The sequence below is a fragment of the Planococcus citri genome, chromosome 4, assembly GCF_950023065.1.
Source record: "Planococcus citri chromosome 4, ihPlaCitr1.1, whole genome shotgun sequence".
In the NCBI taxonomy this organism is placed as follows: Eukaryota; Metazoa; Arthropoda; class Insecta; order Hemiptera; family Pseudococcidae; genus Planococcus; species Planococcus citri.
In genome coordinates, this window is record NC_088680.1 from 71,566,097 (window position 1) to 71,587,344 (window position 21,248).

Consider the following 21,248-nt stretch of genomic DNA (forward strand, 5'->3'; position numbering starts at 1 on the left):
GGCGGGGAGGTCTTGGTTACCCAGAAAATCATCGGAAAGGGTGTGATTTTCATACTTACTTAGGCCTCGAAAAGTGGTTTAAAATTCGCTCCTCATCGAGTTTATAGCATTTTTCAAGACAACACGTTATTTGAATGTCTGTAGGTCCACCCCCCTTGAGGTTACGAAAATGATCGATAGGTCATTTGAAAGGAAATTTGATGCAGATTCTTTTATTTCTAAACTATTTTTGAGCTCCGGGCAATATTTGAGGAAATAATCTTCAAAAACCGAAATTGGGGGGCTAAGATCCACAATAAGAGGGGACGCTCACACCGGACGCACCCGGACACCTCAGATCCTTACTAAGGACATCAAAAGAGACCTGTATACCGATTTTCAGCTTGCTACCTCAAAATTCCTTATGGAACCCTAATTCTCCTGGACTGCTTGTAAGCTCACCAAATCAATCTAGAGGGTCCAAATTTTCAACATACAAATATTATAGGATCTTACTGAAGCTTTTTTTTTTTTTGGTGGTTTTAGCCTTCCAACCCTATCTGACCCCCGGACAGCCAACAAGTGGATTTTCAGGTTATTTGACGTGTTTTTCAACTTTTAGGATATCCTGTAGCCCCTACAAGTTGGCTTACGGAGTATAAATTTGCAACATAGGTAAGTACATTAGGAAGGTATCACTGAGATCCTTTCTCCTGTTTCAACCCTCCAACCCCGGATTTGGATGATTAAGGTAACATTGTGTTGGGCATGAAATTTCCTATAGAATGGTGCCTTTGAAAACTGAGTTAACTCAATTTCCTTAATCATAGAGGTCATTTTCTCGATTTTTTTTTTGACTTTTTATTTGACTAAAAACACCTCAAAGCTCAATGAAAGACTGAAGAGATCACTACGAATTAAACACCATTCAAAAGAACACTGAATTTCCTTTCATAATGATGTATTCCAATTTTTCTTTAAAGTTATCGCCCTTCAGAAATGAAAAAAAAAAACGAACTCGACGAATTCGTATCATTTTCTCAACAAAAAATTTTCAGGTTTTGAAGAAGTTTATACCTAGTGCCATTGGAAAGAGAATAATTTTTTTTTAAACGATTGAAAAAAAATTATCGAATAAAATAACATACGAGTACTTACGATAGTTTTGAAATGTATTGAAAAATTAATATAGGTAGGTACAGGGTATGGAAAAACTACGCATTCGACAAAAAATGTAACGAATATGCGCGTTAGAGTATTTTCCTCTTATTTTATATCAATTCGAAGTCGTCTTCAATCTGAGATTGCTGTGATTCCATCTTTTCTTGCTTAACCTCAGCCGACGCTAGTCCGAACTGATTAATTCCGGACATGTTTTCCTGTAGTCGAGATGGCATCTCCATTACAGAACCGTTAAGAAGAATACCAGAACTGAAGCCAATTGGATCTTGCGGTTGTCCAGTCGGTTTTGCGTCAAGAATGCCAACAGGACTGAGCGTGGAGTCGACTGGTGGGCAAGTTGAATCTTGTGATTGTGCATCATTTAGCAGATATTGAATCAATTGCGATTGAGTTGGTTTCGCCTAGTAAACCAATAAGAGCTGATGAAATTGCACGAATGACTAACAAACGAGTAGGCGTGCAAAGTGTACTGTAACGAATGGCCCTATTTCAAATTTGAGCCACAAAAAATCGAATCGTGCTCGAGCTGATTTCCAGGGCGACATTTCGAGCGAGTTTTTTTTATGACAAACTGTGATAAGATGAAAATTTAAAACATGAAAAATTTTCTACTTGAAAGAAAGAAAGGCTTCATGTCGTACGACACCAAGCCTCGGAATCTGAACTTTGCCATTTTGAGTCATTATGGAGCCTTCGATGCGATATTCAATTTCTCCAGGACTTGAAAATTTTTGCAGAAGACGCGGAAATTCATTTGGCCTCCAAATATGGACAAAATGTGTTTTCACACATTCTGCAAAAAATTCAAAAATCGAAAAATGAATTTAAACAATTGAAAGTTTTGATTATGGGGGTTTCAGACCAGCCTCTTTTCAAACGTCGCGGACTTTTTCAATTCGAAGGCGACCCCCTTATAGGAGTTCCTTCGTCAGGATGAGTTGCCCGTTCACCACTTTAAAGGAGAGTCATTCGTTACAGTCTTACGATACACCATACACCCTGCAGGGCATACAAGTACTGATACTCACCCGCTGCTGGAATCGGAGAGTGTCTAGTTTGAAGTTATGGTCTAGAGAGGGAGAAAGATAGTGCTTCGTGTTCCCAGACTTTTTTATAGACAACTTTATCGGACTATTTGTTACGCTGCTACTATTAATTTTTCCAGCAACCATCGTCGGACCTATCGAACCTTGAAGTACGTTCATTTGGTCACTTGGCTTTTTCATATAGGCAACCCCTGCAGCTTGAACTGCGTTCATCAGGTTGACATTCTGCTGTAAGACGGATTGCCGGTTCTTTATCATTTGCGAAAGTGAACCTCCCGCCACGAGCCCTCCTGAATTGAAACAAATTTCATTTGTTAAATTCTCAAGAGCAATAACGAATACTTATCAGAATAAGTATTGAAATGGTCACTTACCCATATGAGATTGTTGCCCATTTATCGGATTATTCGTATTGCCAACCGGCATCATACCTTCGCCCACAAGTCCAAGCTGTCTTAGAACATTATCACCCGGAACTGGTGTTTGTGATCCGGTTATACCCGAGCCTAGAGGACAGCCCTGAAAATAATATGTTCGATCAAATATCAATAACACGTTTCTCGAAAATAATGAAGCACTAACTGAAAGAAAAAATTGACCAATACAGGCATTTTCTCCGTAAATGAATTATTATTACGCTGCTGTACCTCCAAACGAAGTCGATCTTTTAACCCCGCCTGATCATTTGCAATTACACCGACGAACACTTTTTTATCCGACGAATACAGTAAAATAAGCACTTTCAATTCTGGAGAATTGGAATTGTTGAACTGTACGCAACCAACCTGAAAAAGAAGAACAAAGTCATTACAATATAATGTTTCGAGCAAAGGAAAAGATACATCACAAAGATGAAAGAAAGAATACTTACAAAGTCACCACTCATCACTTTGGTTAATGCATCTGAAACTGGACAAGGAGAAAGAGAAGGATGAAATAACACGGACGTAGAATTCTTCAAATAACCTCTTATGTTACTTAGAAATGCTCTGGGCAAAAGCTGCATGACTAATTTCGATGACCAATTGTCAACTTTTCTGTAAATCGAGTATCAATTACATAATTATGGCGTAAATTTCAAAATATCTCTGAAAAATTGCGTAGAATTTCATTCGAAAAAACTGCTACTCACACTTCCGGTTTCCCATCTTGGGCATTTGGGGTAATAAAGCATGGAACTAACTCGAGGGCTTCGGAGGCACCCTTAGCTTGCTTGTCGTTATATTCCAACACTCCACGCCAAATATTCTGCGGTTGATACTTGGCCTGGAAATACAACATTTTTTTAGAAATTGGAACAAACATCTGGTAAAAACAAAAATTAGTAAAATCACTACGATTGAACCCGTGTCACAATTTAGTAGAAGATGGGAGCTATACGAGAATATATATGTACACGAAATAAAAGAAAGTCGAAATCCGAGATACCACTTTCAGAGTTCTACTGAACGGTTGAAAATTGGCAAACACGAATCCAGCTGCTGAATAAAACCCTACAAGATTTTACCAAAAATTGTTCAAGTCTCGCTTTTGTGACAGAAATTTCAAAAAAGTAGGAATCATTTTTGACCTCTAGGCCTACTTATCTATCGAAAGATCTTACTTTTTTGAAAAAAAAAAATTGTCGCAGTACATATTACACTCTTGCTTCTGTTTTTTTTTTTTTTTTTTTTTTTTTTTCACAAAAATTTTCTACTTTCAGCACAATTGCTAAAAAGTACTTTTGACAAGGATATGTTTTTGCTCCGGAGGTCTGTACAAAATTTGTTACTTATACTTTTTTTCCAAAAATTCCAAAGTCTCCCTTTTTTCAAAAATTGTTCGAAATTTTGCTTTTCTATCGGTAATTGCCAAACAAAACCTTCTCTTTTGCTAAAATGGTTCGAGTCCTGCTTTTCATAAAAAATTATCGCTTTTTCAAAAATGATAAAAATTTTGCTTCATCTCTTTTTTATTCGCACTGACGACAGAGTAAGCGTAGGTAGTGTATAACTAATGACGAGTAGATGATAGGTACCTATCACAAATACATTCTCTATTGTTTCGATTTCGAATTCAAACTTACTTTTTTGGCTTCAGGATCAACTACGCATCTACAAGCAGCTGAATCGGAATCCCACGCTTTGGCAGCTTTGAGTAGTATCTCTCTGTTCTTCTTACGAATACGATCAGTTTCATTCGCGAGCCCGACTCTCACATAGCTTGCTGAGACATCGCCGGCCCCGGCGCCGTTACCTTCCAAGTTGAGTTTTTCGAAACATTCAGAAAGAGGAGCCAAACTTTGCGCGTGATCCTGCACTTTGGCACGAATTTCATCGAGCTGAGCCATAACCGGTTTCAGTTTCGAATCCAGCAATCGCGACATTTTCACAATCCAGTCTTCATCAAATTCCATTTCTTGATTTTGTTTACCCGAGTTGCTCGACGTATTGGATTTCCGTTCATTGCAGCAGATATTTGTGATTTCCACAGCCTGGGTACACTTTCCACACAGTTTTTCTGCCATTTTATGCACCATGGCCTGACTCGCAGCGAGCAGACAGCCCACGATTTGGTCACAATCTTTGCAAAGTTGCTCTGTCATTTTATCAGGGACGCTGGAAAGGTGGAAACTAAAATTGCACTAACGTAGTTTTTAAACAACACTGGCAGCGAGTGGCCGGAGTGGCGCAACTGTTTTACGGTCAAGATGACGTCAGCGCACAATTTCCGGCGTATTTATCCAGTAAACGGGTTACTTTTATGGATCAGTTACTGTCGGCTCACTATTTGTTATCTAAAATGAATTAATATTCGAATATTTTCGGATGAATCGACGATAAAAAAAAGAAACAGAGCTCTTTCACCTTCCACTTTAAATGAGTATGCTTATGTGACGAGAATTCACACACCGCGTAAATTATCCGTCAATAACAAATTCTCTTATCATATTATGTATCATGTAAACAATACGTACACTTCGACAAAACGTCCCCGAATTATTACAATTAAACGATTTTGCAGTGAATAAAAACTTGCCTATTCAGTTAATTAACATTTTAGAAAATTGCATACGTTCAAAAAGTCCAAAGATCCTATAGTTTCAAAGGAACTCGCACTAGTTTGAGATGTAAACAATACAATGTAAACTGATAACTGATGAACATCAAACATGAATGAAGGTAGTTCGATGTGTAGAACATAGATGTCGACATGATGACATTTAGGTACGTTTCTCTTTCTCTTCAAGTCTTCATTGAATAAAAATAAAAATAATAAATTACGTTTACAAGAAACACTGGATATATTGTTATAATTGTGACGGCCGTTTCGGTACAACGTACCATCATCAGACAAAGATTAAAACACAAGTGATTGCAGAAAGTGCATACATGAAACAGAATAGGTGAAATACGTCAAAATTGAAATGAACAAATTTAGGGAAGGGGTAGGTGCGTTGTTGGTTGCATAGATGGAAAGCTGCGTAGTACATTACGTTGTATGTTTGATGGAGCTTTTATGACCTCATTAAGAACGTTGTATTTGTTTTCTACGTGTCTGAATATTTCAAAATCCTCCAGGGCATCCAGACGTTTTCCTTTTTTCTCAACATGGAGGGTTTTGAAATCGAAGTTGGAGGAATGGTTGTTGGCGAGTAGGTGATCAGCAAAGGTAGAGACTCCAAGTTTTTTATTTTTCCAAGCGCTGAGGTGTTCATTAACTCGGACTTTGAAAGCTCTGCCTGTTTGCCCAATGTAGATACCTTTACATGTGTTGCATTCCAATTTATACACACCACTTTTTCGGTCATTTGGGATTTTATCTTTATTATTACATAGCAAACTAGAAATAGTGTTCTTAGATTTAAAGGCAAATTTTACAAGTTTATCAGGTTTTAAGTGTTTGAGCTTTTTACTTAAGGAGTTAGTAAGCTTATTGGTAATAGCACCATTATAGTTGAATTTTTTCCAAATTACGTTACTGTTATCATTGCGGAAAGTTGTCACCTTAGTCCTGAAGAGAGCATTTTTTCTCTTATGTAGAAGCTTTGGGACTGTATCAGGAAGGTAGCCATTGTTTTTTGCGATTTCGCAGATAGTATCTAGTTCTTTTTGGAAATTTTGCTGAGATAGGGGTACACTGAGAAGGCGATCAACTAGGTAACGTAGGCCAGCTTGTTTGTGGTTGGGATGGTGGACAGAAGTATTGTTGATGAGAATGTCCGAATATGTAGGCTTTCTAAACACGTCAAAATTTAATTTATTGTGATCTATGGAAATACTGATGTCTAGAAAATTGATACTGAGACCACCTATTTCCAAAGTAAACTTTATTGGGGTGAAGATAGAGTTTATATAGGCGTGGTCCTCTCCTTATTACTTCAAGTCTTCATTATTTTATTCGTGTTAGCCTGTTAGCCATCATGACTAGGTAAATACTTCTACTTCAAAAGAATACGGAACAATCATTTATCCAAAATTCATTTCTATTTTATGTCCATTAAAATTGAGACACATTTTTCGTTTTCTTTCTGTCTTATGTACGTGACTACGTATTTATTTTTGTTTTCAAAAAATGAATTGTCGGAGACTGAGGCGAATATTCGTATAAAATTATTCCTCAACAAGGTAACTGATGAGAAGGATCATCAGAAAACATTAAAACCAAGATTGCTGCAGGCCTGGCTAAAATTTTATTTAGACCCTTTCAAAGTAATTTTGAACGAACTTTGAATTCAGAAATCAGCTGGTGCCTCTAGAACAGCTTAAACCTGCCTCAAATAAGTTCAGAAGATCGGATCCAAAATTCAAGAACTAGATTGGAATTTTTAATTTAGAAAAATTAAATGCAGCTTTTCGTGCTTCGTCACAACCCCAAATTCTTCAAATTATTTACCAAAAAATCTGCTAAAAATAAGTTGTAGCTGGTCAACATTATCGTCGAGACATGTCTTTCAAGAATGAGAATGAAGAATAAAAAATTGTTCTTGATGACCCTGTTGAATGGGAATAGCTGTATACAACACCGCCTTATCTGTTGAAAAGCTCTCTTTTCGATCGAAAATTGTCAAAAAACGTCTTGTGTTTTTTTTGCCAAACTTGCTTAGTTATAATGGTTGTTGTTGTTGTTTTTTGCCAAATTCGCTCAAGCAGTCAAAAAGAGTCGTTTTTTGAGCAAGTTGTCAATTTATGAGAAAAAGATGTCAAAAAGAGTCAATTTTCGGCAAAATAGTCGAGAAGTGTCCATTATTGGAAAAACTGTCAGAAAGGGCCAATTTTTGCCAAAACCAAAATTGTCAAACTGCCCCAGTTCTTGCTAACAAGGGAACCTCTTGAGGTGTCACACTCCGATTTGAACAGGACCGCGATTTTTGGAAAGATCATAGTCTAAAACCCCCAAAACCAAGTTTTCAGCCACCCAAGTTCATTTTTCGAGTTTTGGCGAATTTTTGAAAATTCAAAATATGACTGTTTTTGGCGATTTTTGCTTTTTTTTTAGAAGTACGTACTTGATCAATAAAAATGGTCAAAATAAGTCCCAAAACTAATATTAATTACCCAAATCCAAATTTCACAATTTCCAGCCATTCTGGAGCCTCCAGCGCGATTTTTCAATTTCTCCAGAATTTTAAATTTGCTCCAGAAGACGTGAATACGCAGTTGGGCAGCTAAAAATCGAGTTGTATATTACACTCGACTTGTTTAACGAGTTTATCCACATTTGAGCCGATTTTGAGAGTGACACCTCAAAAGTGGATTTTTGACCAGATTTTTTCAAAATTAAAAAATCCAAAAAATCAAAAGTTTCCCGTTAGTGTGGAAAATTTTCGAAATTCACGCGAATCGTTATATTTTGTTCAAAACTAACCCCTCCAAATCCAAATTTCACAATTTCCAGCCATTCTGGAGCCTCCAGCGCAATTTTTCAATTTCTCCAGAATTTCGAATTTGCTCCAGAAGGCGTGAATACGCAGTTGGGCAACTAAAAATCGAGTTGTGTATTATACTCGACCTGTTTAACGAGTTTATCTACATTTGAGCCTATATTATTCGATTTTTGGTGAATTTTTAAAAATCAAATTTTGGCCAAAAATGAGAAAAAAATCAAAATTTTACCAAATTGAGCTATAAAGCTGAAATTTGGGACATACCCTATTTTCGACCTGCCAAATTGATTGGAAACTGTTTCAAACCGTTTTGAGCAGTTCTGGAGCCTCCAGCACATTTTTGAAACTTGAATTTTCCAGAAAATTTCATCAAAAGCAGGTGGAAAGCTAAAATTCATTCTGTAAACTAATAATTTCAATACGCTAGGCAGTCGACTGCAAGTAGATTTCAAGTCGTTTTGTAGCCTTCGGTGAGTTTTTGAAACTTGCAATTTCTACAAACTTTCATCAAATGGAGTTGCAAAGTCGAAAATAATCCGGCTAGATTTTGTGGCATATTTTGAAAAACAGAAGTTTCTAAAAATCAGCTGGAGACTCCAAAACGGATAGAATGTATTGAAACTGCCTGCGATCCACCTCAGAATAATGTCAAAAATGGCGTGTCTTTGTTTGGTGAAATTTTATGGAAATTTCGAGCATTGAAAAATCTCCTGGAGGCTCCGGTAATTTCCAAAATGTTGCTGGAGTCTCCAAAACAACTTGAAATCTACCAGTAGTCGACTTCATAGCGCATTGAAATTAGTATACAGAGTGAATTTTAGCATTCCAACTGTTTTTTTGGGAAATTTCAAGTTTCTAAAATCTGTTGGAGGATCTAGGAATTTTCGAAGTCGCTGGAGGCTCCAAAATCACTTGAACCAGCCTGAAGTTGACTTGATAGCGTATTGAAATTGAAGTACACACTGCACAGTGAATTTTGGTTTCCAACTCTGTTTAGTAAATTTTTATGGAAATTTCGAGCATTGAAATATCTGCAGGAAGCTCCAGTAATTTCCAAAAAGTCGCTGGAGGCTCCGAAACGACTTGAAATATATTTTCAATCGACTCCCTAGCGTACTGAAATTAGTTTACAGAATGAATTTTAGCTTTCCAACTGCTTTTGATGAAATTTTCTGGGAATTTAAAATATCAAAAATCTACTGGAGGCTCCAAGAATTTTCAAAAGTTGCTGGTTGCCACAAAATGACTCAAACCCACCAGCAGTCGACTTAATAGCGTGTTTACATCGGATTTCAGCGTGAATTTTCGCTTTCCAACTGCTTTTGATGAAATTTTCTGGAAATTTCAAGTTTCAAAAATGTGCTGGAGGCACCAGAACTGCTCAATACGGGTTGAAATTGTTTCCAATCAATTTTGCAGGTCGAAAATAGCGTATGTTTCAAATTTATCAGCTTTGTAGCTCAATTCGGTGAAATTTCGATTTTCTTCTCATTTTTGGCCAAAATTTGATTTTCAAAAATTCACCAAAAATCGAAAAATATATGATTTTAACTGAACTAGTCATGCTGATAGGAAATTTGACGTAGAATAATTTTAATTAATCACTTTTTCCCCTCTGACCCTTCATTTCGGCGATATAGCCGAAAAACGTAGATTCACAAAGGTTAATGACCTCTTGCGGGGGTAGCAGACAAGTTTTTGGTAATAATATTTTCGAGTCTACCGTCAATCGAGTTCTCGTTTTCAAAATTGTCGACTTTCATTTTTTAAAACAATTTTCATAAAATTGACAACTTTACCCCCTCCCCAGTAAGGGTGAAATCGCCATTTTGGGAAAAGCTAAACTGGTCATGCTGATAGGTAATTTAGCGTAGAACAATTTTTGTTCGAACATTTTTCCCCTCGGACCCTTCATTTCGGCGATATAGCCGAAAAACCTGTATCGGCAAAGGTTAATGACCTCTTGCGGGGTGCAACTTTTGATGGGTTGTTTTAGAGACCAATCTGAACAAATAATAAGAAATACGAGATTTCGGAAATTTGACAAGAAAACAAAACTTTTTGAGATAGTATATGTACATAAAAAAGTGAGGATTTCCAGCAGTTGATTGAAAAATCAAAATTTTTCCAATTGAGAACAAGCTTTAGGTCGTGTACCTTTCCAGATTAAAAACGCTTCCACTGAAAATTTCTCTGCATTTCAGATCATAAACTTCACTCGTTCAAGGCTCCTATGTTCTTTCCTGCATGTTACCTCTCTCAGGTAGTCGACATTCGACTATAAATACGACTTAAAGCACCCAGCTGTACTCGTATGTGCTTTCGTGTTAAATTGCAAAATTTTTGTGATTTTCGGACTACTTTTTTGAAATTGAAAAAAATTCTACGCAATGACCTCGAAAGTTTTCATTTTTTTCTGTAGGAATTTTCAAAAGTCTTCAAAGTGAATTCTGTCGGGGAAAAAAATAAGACTGGTATGTAAAAAGAATAAACTAGATACGTAAAAAATTTAGAGGGAATGAAATTTCATCTTCCACAGGAAACGGAAATGGGAAATTCGGCGTTTCTGTAATTTTAATACGTCACGTCGTCGAATCCATTTTTCACATTTCCCAACTCGTAGATGAATTGGGGTAAGTACTAAATTTCTAAACTAATCGTAATTTTCGTAAACAATAAAACTGCGCCATAATAGATACGAATTGATGTATTGAAAGCAAACTTATACACCTTCGGTGCACGTAGAATTACAATATAAAAACGTAACAAAAAAATGGTACTTAGGTAAATAATAAAATGACAACTCTCTGTACGAGAAACCAAAACAAAAATAATATCCTTCTACGAGTTTCAATTCTCGTCAATTACACGAAAAATTTAACATCTTCTTCATCATCGAATTGTGTAGCAGTTTGCGCAGCATCTGAGCGAATATTTCGAACCTGTTGAGGTTGAGGATGCTGCTGGTGGCTTGGCACGTTCACCGTATGAGATCTTCCCACAGCGGATGGCCGGCGAAGCTGTAAAAAAAAAAAAAATGACAAGATGAACGTATAACAATGTGAGATACAGTATAGTATAATAAAAGCGTGCTGATCTTCACCTTCACCTTAAACCGAGGAGTTCGCTGATATTGCAACTCTTTTCGTTGAGCAGCGGCCAATGATTGCTTGAGTTGGTGAATGATGTTCAAATTATCTCGGCGTGTTAATTTCATCTCAGTCGCCAGGTTATTAGATCGACTCGGAGTTTGTGATACGGGCGTACTGCTGGATCCTAGGGGACTAGCCTGAAATGCATAATTATTAACCATCGATAATTAGGTACCTACGCCTTTCACGAAACAAAATATCATCTTAATTCGTAGAATTCGATCCCCTTACCGGAATTTTTCCCATCTTCTGATCATTTTTACGCTGCTGAATCAGGCTGCGAAGTCGTTTTACAAATGTCGACTGATCGTGCGGGATGAAACCGAGGTATACGTTTTTACTCGGCGAAAACGTTAAAATCAGCACTTTTAAATTGCAATCCGGAGTATTCGAATTTTTCAACGTAATGCAACCGGCCTGAAAAAAATCAGCGTCAATAAATACCCATTAATCCTTCGAGACCGGAAAATATTTGTAAATGAATAAGACGAGAACTTACAAAACCACTAGTCATTTTTTTGGCGACTACATCTGAAGCTGCACTAGGAGTGGGATAGAATACCATAGAGGTGGCATTTTTCATGTAAGATGCACCCACGCTACTTATCAACGTTTTGGGTAAAACCTGCATCACCAATTTCGTCGGCCAATCGTCAAATTTACTGTAAATAAAAAATAAAAACATCAATTTTATCTCTTTAAAATTCTAACATTATACGTTGGTAGTTTAGTTACGATGGTGACATTTTCATTCAAACGAACACCATTAGGTATACTCACACTTCTGGATCACCATTTTTCGGATCCCAAGTAGCATCGCAATAAACTACTTTATCGTTCCATTCCAACATTCCACGCCAAACTGTCTCATCCTTAGGAATATCCGTATCGGGCGTATGCGTATGCATCGGACTAGCGAAAAATGTCAGCTGTTTTTGAAGCAGCTCGACTTCGTTGGTTTTATTTGCACCGGCTGCACTTACGATATCGTCTTCGATGCGTCCAACACGATCAGCGAGAGAGGCCAAATTTTCAGCCTGACGTTCGACCATCGAAGCAATTTCATCCAGTCGAGATATGACGGGATGTAATTTTAAATCGAGCAGCCGCGATATCTTGACGGCCAAGTCTTCGTCGTTATCCATCGCTATCGCTTTGGAGGAACTGCAGATACTCGACGTACTCGTTTTCCTTTTACGGCTGGGCACCTCCAGCTCGGCGTCCGCGGTCGCGGTCTGGGTCTGGGTCTGCAGATTCTGCACCATTATTTGGTCACTTTCTTCGCAGAGTTGCTCCGTCATCATTTTATTCGCAAGTATCGGATTCGGATGCCTGACTTGCAACAGGTATGCAACTTGATCAACAGCAATACAAAACAGCGTCGACAGCGCTGGCGAAAGAGGAGTGGTAACTGATAACACTAAAACGACGTAACCTGTGAAGCTATCCAGTACATGGGTTAGCTCTTTGATTAATGAGAACAGATTGTTAGTAAAATTTATTTGCTCGATATAATTACTTTAGCTTAAGCACGAATCCGTTATAAGAAATTTACTCTTAAACACTCGCAGCTTCACCTTCCGAACAAAATAAGCCTTTATACGTCGTAAAACGTCATCCAAATCATAAATTATCCGGCAACCGAAACCGGCACAACGTAAACAATACACTTCCAAGAACAGTCACACCATCACACGATTTTTTTTATTCGAATAATCAAATTTTATCGCGTCAAAACGAACGTTTAAGAAATGAACACTCTCGATTTACGTTTACGAACACTTCGAAATATCGCACAGCCGCACAGGTTTCTGCGAGAGTTGTGTTTTCAAAGCATTCTAGCTCTAGCAGCAGCAGCTGTTGTCGACATGTGGTAATTCGATAACTGTAGATAAAGATAACAAAAATAGAGAGACGGAAGAAAATGTACTCGTACAATTGTGGGAGCAGGGAATGAGGGAAACGTTATCGTCCTATCAATAGATGAATAGGCATAGCTGTAAATTAAGCATGCAGAATGCTTGCCAAAGTTCATTTATTTACTCTTCAACTATTTGCTTTTTTACGTGAAGCATTCTTCAAAAACTGAACTTCATTCAATTAGAAAAACATACCTATGTACAATATATTGTTGCTAGGTTTTTTTTTTGAATTTTATCGCTTCTAATAACTAAATCGGTTCATTTTCTCAAAAATCAGATCTCGAAAGTTTCAGCTCGAAGAATTTATTTCAACTCGTAGGTACTTCAATTCCAGGCCCCTTTGTCCTTGAGGAAAATTACCTACCAATTAACGTACAGGGCTCCTACTCGATTTTTTCCAGAGCTGTGGGACCGAAACGATTTCGGGATTGGATTTCGGTTTCGGGATTGAATTTTTTTCATTTCGGGTTTCAATTTGTTTCGGGATTTGTTATTCAAATTTTTATTTCGGTTTCGGGATTCGTTTTGGGATTGAAAAATTTGTTTTGGTTCCGGGTTGAATCGGTTTCGGTTTCGGGATTTTCATTTCAACCAATTTTAAGCCCAAATTCACTAATGGACCTTGCAGGGGTCCAAAAAATGGGAGGTTTTGACGTGAAAAATCCAATGGAGTGATAATTTTAACGTTTTAAGTGCATATTTTGCTGAATTCGTCGAGTAATTCTTATTGTAATCTGAATGATTTACGATAAATGATGTAAAATGACCATTTTTCATAATAAAATCGCGGAAAAAAGGCAAAAATTGAAATCCCGAAACCGAAACGATTTTGTTGCGGTTCCGGGATTGTTTCGGGTTCAAAATTATATCGGTTTCGGGATTTTTTCGGTTTTGGGATCAAGAAAAATAACGGTTTCGGTTTTGGGATTGGTTTCGGGATCGGATTTGAATCGGGATTTAATCGGTTCCGGTTTCGGGATCGTTTCGGTCCCACAGCTCTGATTTTTTCCAAGAAAAAGTACCACTCAAGTAACTAAAACAGCTCGAAAAATAGACCAAAACGTAACAAAAAAAACTTACAAAACGCGAGCAAAGTACATATTTTAATGTAAAAAAACAAACAAAAAAAAAAAACATTACAAATTGAAGTATTCTGGTTTCTCATCTTAGAAAAAGTAAACTACATACATACTTATTATTTTGAAACTTTTTTGTAAAAAAACGAGAGTTTTGGTCGATTTATATAGCAACAAAGCAAGAATTTTTGTCAATTTCTGACAAAAATCGAAACTCTGATATTTCAATGAAAGGAAGAGCTTTTTAGTAGACACAGCCTCAAAAATCAACAAGTGAAAAATTCACACAAGTGCACTCGAAATAGCAAAAAATCGCACTTTTTGTCGAAATTGCCAAATATTATCCACTTTCTCTCCTCGCTGAAAATTGTCGCTTTCCCAAAAGTAGGTATCTTTTTTTGGCCAATAATTGAAAAGAGTCTTACTTTTTGCTAAAATTGTCAAAATTACCCACCCGCTTTTTCAAAAAGTGAACGAAAATTCTCATTTTAGAATTTCGAAAAATATCTATTAGGTGTGTACTTTTTTTTACAAATCGATCTTTTTTGCTAGAAATGTTTCGCTTTTCTGATAGTCGAGGAGCCCACTTAAAGATAAATTGCATCCCCCCGTCGATGGGAAAACTTTTTTCTTAAAGGGGGAGTCCTAAGGAACATTTCTAGCCCTTGTACTCAGAAAAAAGTGCCCCTAGATTTTGCGTTCCAACATAGAACTTGCACAACATTTTTCAAACTGTACAAAGGTAGATCGAGAGATCAAGCAAAAATTCATCACTTGTCAAAATTTCAAGTGCTAAATTGCGTTTTTCGATTTTTGGTGAATTTTTGAAAATCAAATTTAGGTCAAAAATGAGGGGGAAAAAATCAAAATTTTACCAAATTGACCAAGAAAGCTGAAAAATTTGGAATACACCCTATTTTCGACATGCCAAATCGATTGGGATCTGTTTCAAATCGTTTTGAGCAGTTCTGGAGCCTCCGGCAGATTTTTGAAACTCGAAATTCCCACAAAATTTCACCAAAATGGAGTTGCAAAGCTGAAATTTATTCTGCAAACTGATTTCAATACGCTACGAAGTCGACTGCAGGGGGATTTCCAGTCGTTTTGGAGCCTCTGGCGGCCTTTGGAAAATTCCTGGAGCCTCCATGTAGATTTTTGAAACTTTAAATTTCCTAAAAATTTGATCGAACGGAGATGATGAAAAGCCAAAATTCATTCTGTAAACTAACTGCAATATGCTACAAAGTCGTCTGCTGGTGGATTTCAAGTCGTTTTGGAGCCTCCAGCCACTTTTGAGAAGTCGTATGGTGTTTTTGGAAAACTGAAATTTCCAAAAAGTAGCTGGAAGCTTCAAAACCATTTAAAACTTTATGAAACCACCACGTAGTCGACTTCATATCGTATTGAAATTAGTTTGCGAAGTAAATTTCAGCTTGCCAACTCCATTTGGTAAAATGTTGAGCGAATTCCAAGTTTCAAAAATATACTGGAGCCTCCAGTAATTTTCAAAAAGTCGCTGGAGGCCCCAAAATGATTTGAACCCACCTGAAGTCGTCTTCAGAGGGTGTTAAAATTGGAGTGTAGAGTAAATTTTCACTTTCCATCTCCATTTTGATGAAATTTTGTGAAAATTTAAAGTCTCAAAAATCTGATGGAGGCTCCAGGAATTTTCAAAAAGGCGGCGGAGGCTCCAAAACGACTTGATATTCACCTGCAGTACTTCGTAGGGTATTGAAATTAGTTTTTAGAATAAATTTTAGCTTTACAACTCCGATTTGATGGAATTTTGTGGGAATTTCGAGTTTCAATAATCTGCTGGAGGCTCCAGAACTGCTCAAAACAGTTTGAAACAGTTTCCAATCGATTTGGCATGTCGACAATAGGGTGTATCCCAAATTTCAGCTTTCTTGGTCAATTTGGTAAAATTTTGATTTTGATTTTTATTTTTCCCCTCATTTTTGGCCTAAATTTGATTTTCAAAAATTCGCCAAAAATCGAAAAACGCACTGTAGCACTTGAAATTTCGACAGGTGATCCCGTGGGGGGGGGGGGGGGTGCAATTTATCCTTAAGTGGGCTCCCCGACTATGACCAAAATTACTAAAAAATTTCTCGTTTTTTACCTAAACCAAACAATGCAAAAAAGTTTGGCTTTTCGAAAAAAAAGTTTCTTAGCCAATAATTTCCAAAAGTTGCTGCTTTTTGTTAAAATTGCCAAATTTTAACTTTTTTTTCTTGTACGAAAATTCAAGTTCTTGATTTTCAACAAAATTGCTCGAGATTTTCACTTTTTTTTCTGAAAATTTTTCGAAAGTCGATTTTCTGCCAGACATTATCAAAAAGGATCACTTATTGTTTTTGTCAATGATTCTTAAAAAGTTCTGCTTTTTGCAAGAAATATCAAATGATTTCGGGTTCGAATAGGTACTCGTAAAATATAAATATTTCCAAAAAGAGTCCTACGCTTTTTCAAACAATTTTTTTCAAAAAAAAAAAATTATCTATTCTGAACATTTTTTTGGATGTCAATTCATATGGATTGTCCCGCTATAAAAAAGAAATTTGAATTTTAAAAAATGAAAGAATAAACAAAGATGATGAACTAAGTATAAACAAAAAAAAAAAAAAAAAAAATAGATGACCCCACAGGAACAACGCACAAATTTTGATTTGATATTTATTTTTTATTCGAAAAAGCAAAAAGAAGACCTCAACAGTCACCACGAAAATAAGTTCGCAAAAAGTTATAAATAGTTTGACATAAATTTATGTTTCCGAAGGAAGACAAGGAAGTTGTCCTCGAAGTCGAATCCTTCAGGCACCAGGGGCGTTACCTACTTTGGTCCACAGTGATAACGAGTTTGTAATAGCTTGCAACACCGCAACGTTGTGTTGCTTCTCAACTACCAACACACGTCGTCTTGAAAATTCCCCTTTTTTTCTCTCCGTTTTCCCTTCGTTGTGGAACGTCTGCAGTGCGGCCACATGTCAATATAATTTCTCTCTATGCTTCTTCTTGTTTGGGTAGTCGAGGGTAGTACATATTTTTTTTTTACATTCAATTGTTTCCACTCTCTATCTAATACCCATTCTTAGATGTTATAGCTCACAAAGTAGCCCTATTGTATTATGATAGTCAGGATCAGAATGCCAGGGTACCTGTTTCAGGGTTGGTATTTACTTAGCCTATGTGTACATACTCGCGACTCGCGAGTATGAATCCACATAATTCTACCACTTAGGTAAATGGGTACAATTATTTTGAAAAGGTTGAACACTTCTGAGATGGTACATTCCATAAGAAGAGGGTCGACATTGTCAGAAAAGTGATAAAAAAAGAAAAAAGAAAAAAACTTTGATTCAAGTTTTGCATATGATTTTTCATTTTCTCTTCCTTTTATGAACAATAGGTACCAACATAAAACTCGAAATCGCATTATAACTACATAATATTTCAGGGGAAAATGCATTGAACTAAACTTGTAGACCTCAAAATTTCCTATCTATACACTCCATTATCAACAGATGATCTGATACTGGAAAAATATTCTGATTTCGAGTTTTCAACACAGTTGAATCGAATCCTTTTCAGAAATATTTCCTCAAATTCGAGTTGAACGTTCTTAGTAGGTCTTAGGAATTTCCAAAATAATTTTTAGATAAAAATTCAAATGTTTTGGAAAAATAAGTTGGTGGAATCAATCTATAGTCGATTTTTTCAAATTATTCAACAGCCTGTTAGATGAGTATTTTTTGTGAAGAACGATATTCTTCGAGCTCACTTCAAAAATTGAATTTCCACACTTTTTGCTTCATATGAGAATTTTTTTTATCTAAAGAAATTTAAGAAATTTTGCATGCAAATGAAGATTTTCAGTACAAATTTCCCCATTTTTTATTCATTAGCAATCTTTTTGAAATTATGGAAATTAACTCCATGCTCACCAGCTATACATTCACAACACTTTTGCAGTAATTGTTTTGCAAGAATCTCAAAATATATTACGCATACACTTTTATTCCAGTTTTCAGAAGTTTTAGAGCGATTGAGAAAGCATGTTTCGTTTCAATTTTCTATCTTAAGGACAGCTTTATTTAGTCAAGTGTTTTTTCCATTCTCATATCTGAATTCAGAGAATCAGATTATTCCAATTTCCAGTCTTTTTTCAATAATTTCGCAAAATCATCTTTTTTCATTCTGCAATCCGAAATTTTTCAAGGAAAATCAGTTTAAGAAATCAAATTTTGAAAATTTTACTTTTTCATTCCAATCAAAAAGTCGACCTGTAAATTCCAAATTCGTATTTAATGAGCTGAACTCTACTAAAATAAACCTCTTTGCAATTATTTTGCACAATTTTTAAAAATTTAATGTTTCTGCCAGTTTTTTTTGAAAAATTGCTGCTTTTAAAACGCAGAAAAACGTTTGAAAGCCTAGCTACAAATTATCATGAAACGACTGAAAATTGGGGTAATTTGATTCACCGAATCCAAATAAATGGTGATTTGATTTAATAAAAAAAAAAGTTAACGGAATAAATTTATCTCGTCAGCCATCTCCGCGTGATGAGTTCTGGGTGAAAGCTGGAAAAATACATTTTTTTACATTGAGTTGGAGAATCGTAGGTATGTAGGTATTTTTTCAGATTACTTACGCCAAGATTCATTTTCTACCGGAATTATGTGCAAATTGAGAATTTCCGGAGATGGTGGGAATGTGGGGGAGGGTGGGGGGGTCATTTCAACTCATAAATAGTGATAAAAGGCATCCTGGACTTCAAATGAATAGCAATTTGTAAAACATGGATGTTTTTGCATATTTCAAGAGCAATGTAAACTAAAATCTCCAATAAAAGTGAAAAAAACCGAATGAAAATGGGTTTTTAGTCCTAAATAGGCATAATGCGACAAATAACCATTAAAAAAATCAAAAATATTAAAAACATTTTCAATTTTTCAAGCTTACCATTTTATTGAGCGCCACAAAAAAGTGAGACCATTTCGCCAGTTTTTGGTGATTTCTATTTTTAAGAAAGCAAGATAGATTTCAAAAATTTTAGAAGAAGTCAAAGTTTTTTTATCAATTTTTACGCGTAGTATTCAAAAGGAGAGTTTTTAACAATAATTTTTGAAAAAACTAGGGCTTTTTGGAACTTTTTGCAAAAAAAACGGCAATTTCCAGTACCTAATTTTTAAAGCAATCTTCAGGGTGAAAAAGCAAAATTTCTTAGCAATTTGGAAAAAAACAAGTTGGGAAATGTCTGACAAAAAGTACCTAAGTTTGCAATTTTTGCCAAGAAAATGAAACTTTTTCGTGAAAGAAAACGTGACATTCTTGGGAAAATGTTGACAAAAAAAAAAAGACTTCGACAATTTCAGAAAAAAATAAAACAATGCATTTTGGTAATTTTTGAAAAAATTAGGACATTTGGATTTTTTTTGCAAATCAGAGACGATTTTCAGAAATTTATGGTAAGAAACAACACTTTTTGGCAAATTAAACAAAAAGTGGGATTTTTTTCATTTTTTGCAGAAAGCGAGACTTTGAAAATTTCTGGACATTTGCGTGTTGAATAAAAATTTTTTTTAATCATAAGAACTCTTCCACAAGTACCATTAGCGATATGCAAAATGACAAAAATTCCATCATCAAAATAGCAAAACATGAGAAAGAGTGGAAAAACTCGACAATATGATCAATTGATCAAGATTCAAAGGAAGAGTCCTATAGGAAACAATTTATAATTTTGTTGATTTTCAATTTGGTATGATTTCCTCTTTTCTCTTCATGTTCTTTCGATGGAAATTTTTATTTTCTGAAGTTTGATTTCTTCCTTCCCATTCTTTCTCTCAATGACTCAAATATCCATTCTTTTGAATTTTCAAATTAGTAAAAAACTATATTTTTATAGAAAAAAGAAAAAAACTATGATTTTTTTTGTCCTTTTTCTCAATTTAGCATCTTTGTCACAAAAATAAACAAAAACAAAACTCTGCATCGAGACAGCAATTTAAAAAAAATACCTGTGCCAAGAAAAGCACCACACATGCTTCAAAAAAAAAAAAAAAAAAAAAAAAATCGTGCCAAAAATAGAACCAAAACCAATGTGTATAAACATAGAATTTTTTTTAAATAGTTGATGCAGTTTTTGCCATGAGTAGTCTATGCAGGGATGATTGTATTCGTACATAAGTAAGTAGAGCATAAAAATAATGTTGTCAATTTTACATCCAAAAAGCTCAACCACCTATGGGTCATTCGAAAATGATTTTTCTCAAGTTGACGATACTAAAACTAACTGTTCGTCTTAGATTTGAACTAAACCACAATTTTTTAAATATGACCTGACACCCCCATACGTATTAGGGAGAAACTCGTCTGATTTCAGCTGTTTCGTAAAATTTATCTTCTTTACGAATTTTGATTTTAGTCAAAATTTCATTTTTTGCTCTATAAAGGTCTTCTTCAATTGAAAAAATGATAATGACTCAAATAAGTTGTTCAAAATGTCGAGTACCTACTAGTGCAAAACAAGGGGTTTCAAAATAATGTTAATTACCTACTTACTCTTGTCTACCTATCTTCCTACCAGGCGCGGACTGGCCCTACCGGGATACCGGGAGTTTCCCGGTGGGCCCCTCCAAAAAAATGGGCCCTTCCAAAAAATGGGCCCTCAGTATAGATAACGGGCCCTTTGGTGAAAGAAAGGCCCTTTCATATTTTGAAATTAGTTTATCTACTTTAAATGTGAGGATCAAAATCACTACTGTCTATAGCGATTAATTTGTAATTTATATCTAAAACAACGCGGCCCGAACGTGTTGACACGCGACCCACTGTGGTTTCGTCGATTTAATATTGTTATGTGACGCTGAGGCCTGAGCGTGCTGACGTGGTACTAGGGGTGGTTTCGTGATAAACTCGTGGCAGGTGAGAGTGATCTCGGGCCTTTGGGCCCGCGAGAATAATCTCTGGCCCTGGGCCCCATGAGAGTAGCATCGGGCCTGTACGCTTCACAAGAGTAA

The 21,248-nt window shown here is 36.0% G+C and overlaps 2 protein-coding genes across 3 annotated transcripts; both read right to left on the reverse strand.

The window, feature by feature from the left end:
- Positions 1-1,133: 1,133 nt before the first annotated feature.
- LOC135843319 (uncharacterized) lies at positions 1,134-5,555 on the reverse strand. The gene is made up of 7 exons (XM_065361155.1): positions 4,273-5,555; positions 3,340-3,473; positions 3,079-3,244; positions 2,855-2,992; positions 2,582-2,726; positions 2,190-2,497; positions 1,134-1,562 (listed from the first exon to the last, which is right to left on the reverse strand). The coding sequence occupies exons 1-7, from the start codon at positions 4,789-4,791 to the stop codon at positions 1,251-1,253; spliced, it is 1,722 nt and encodes a 573-aa protein (XP_065217227.1). The 5' UTR covers positions 4,792-5,555; the 3' UTR covers positions 1,134-1,250.
- A 5,209-nt stretch (positions 5,556-10,764) lies between these two features.
- LOC135842644 (mediator of RNA polymerase II transcription subunit 25-like) lies at positions 10,765-13,158 on the reverse strand. Of its 2 annotated transcripts, none has more exons than XM_065360198.1 (6): positions 12,745-13,158; positions 12,006-12,668; positions 11,725-11,887; positions 11,457-11,642; positions 11,183-11,362; positions 10,765-11,093 (listed from the first exon to the last, which is right to left on the reverse strand). In XM_065360198.1, the coding sequence occupies exons 2-6, from the start codon at positions 12,527-12,529 to the stop codon at positions 10,938-10,940; spliced, it is 1,209 nt and encodes a 402-aa protein (XP_065216270.1). In that variant the 5' UTR covers positions 12,530-12,668; positions 12,745-13,158; the 3' UTR covers positions 10,765-10,937. The 2 variants fall into 2 exon arrangements, with proteins under 2 accessions (XP_065216270.1, XP_065216269.1); XM_065360197.1 differs by having other exon boundaries at positions 11,177-11,362; positions 12,745-13,155.
- Positions 13,159-21,248: the final 8,090 nt, after the last annotated feature.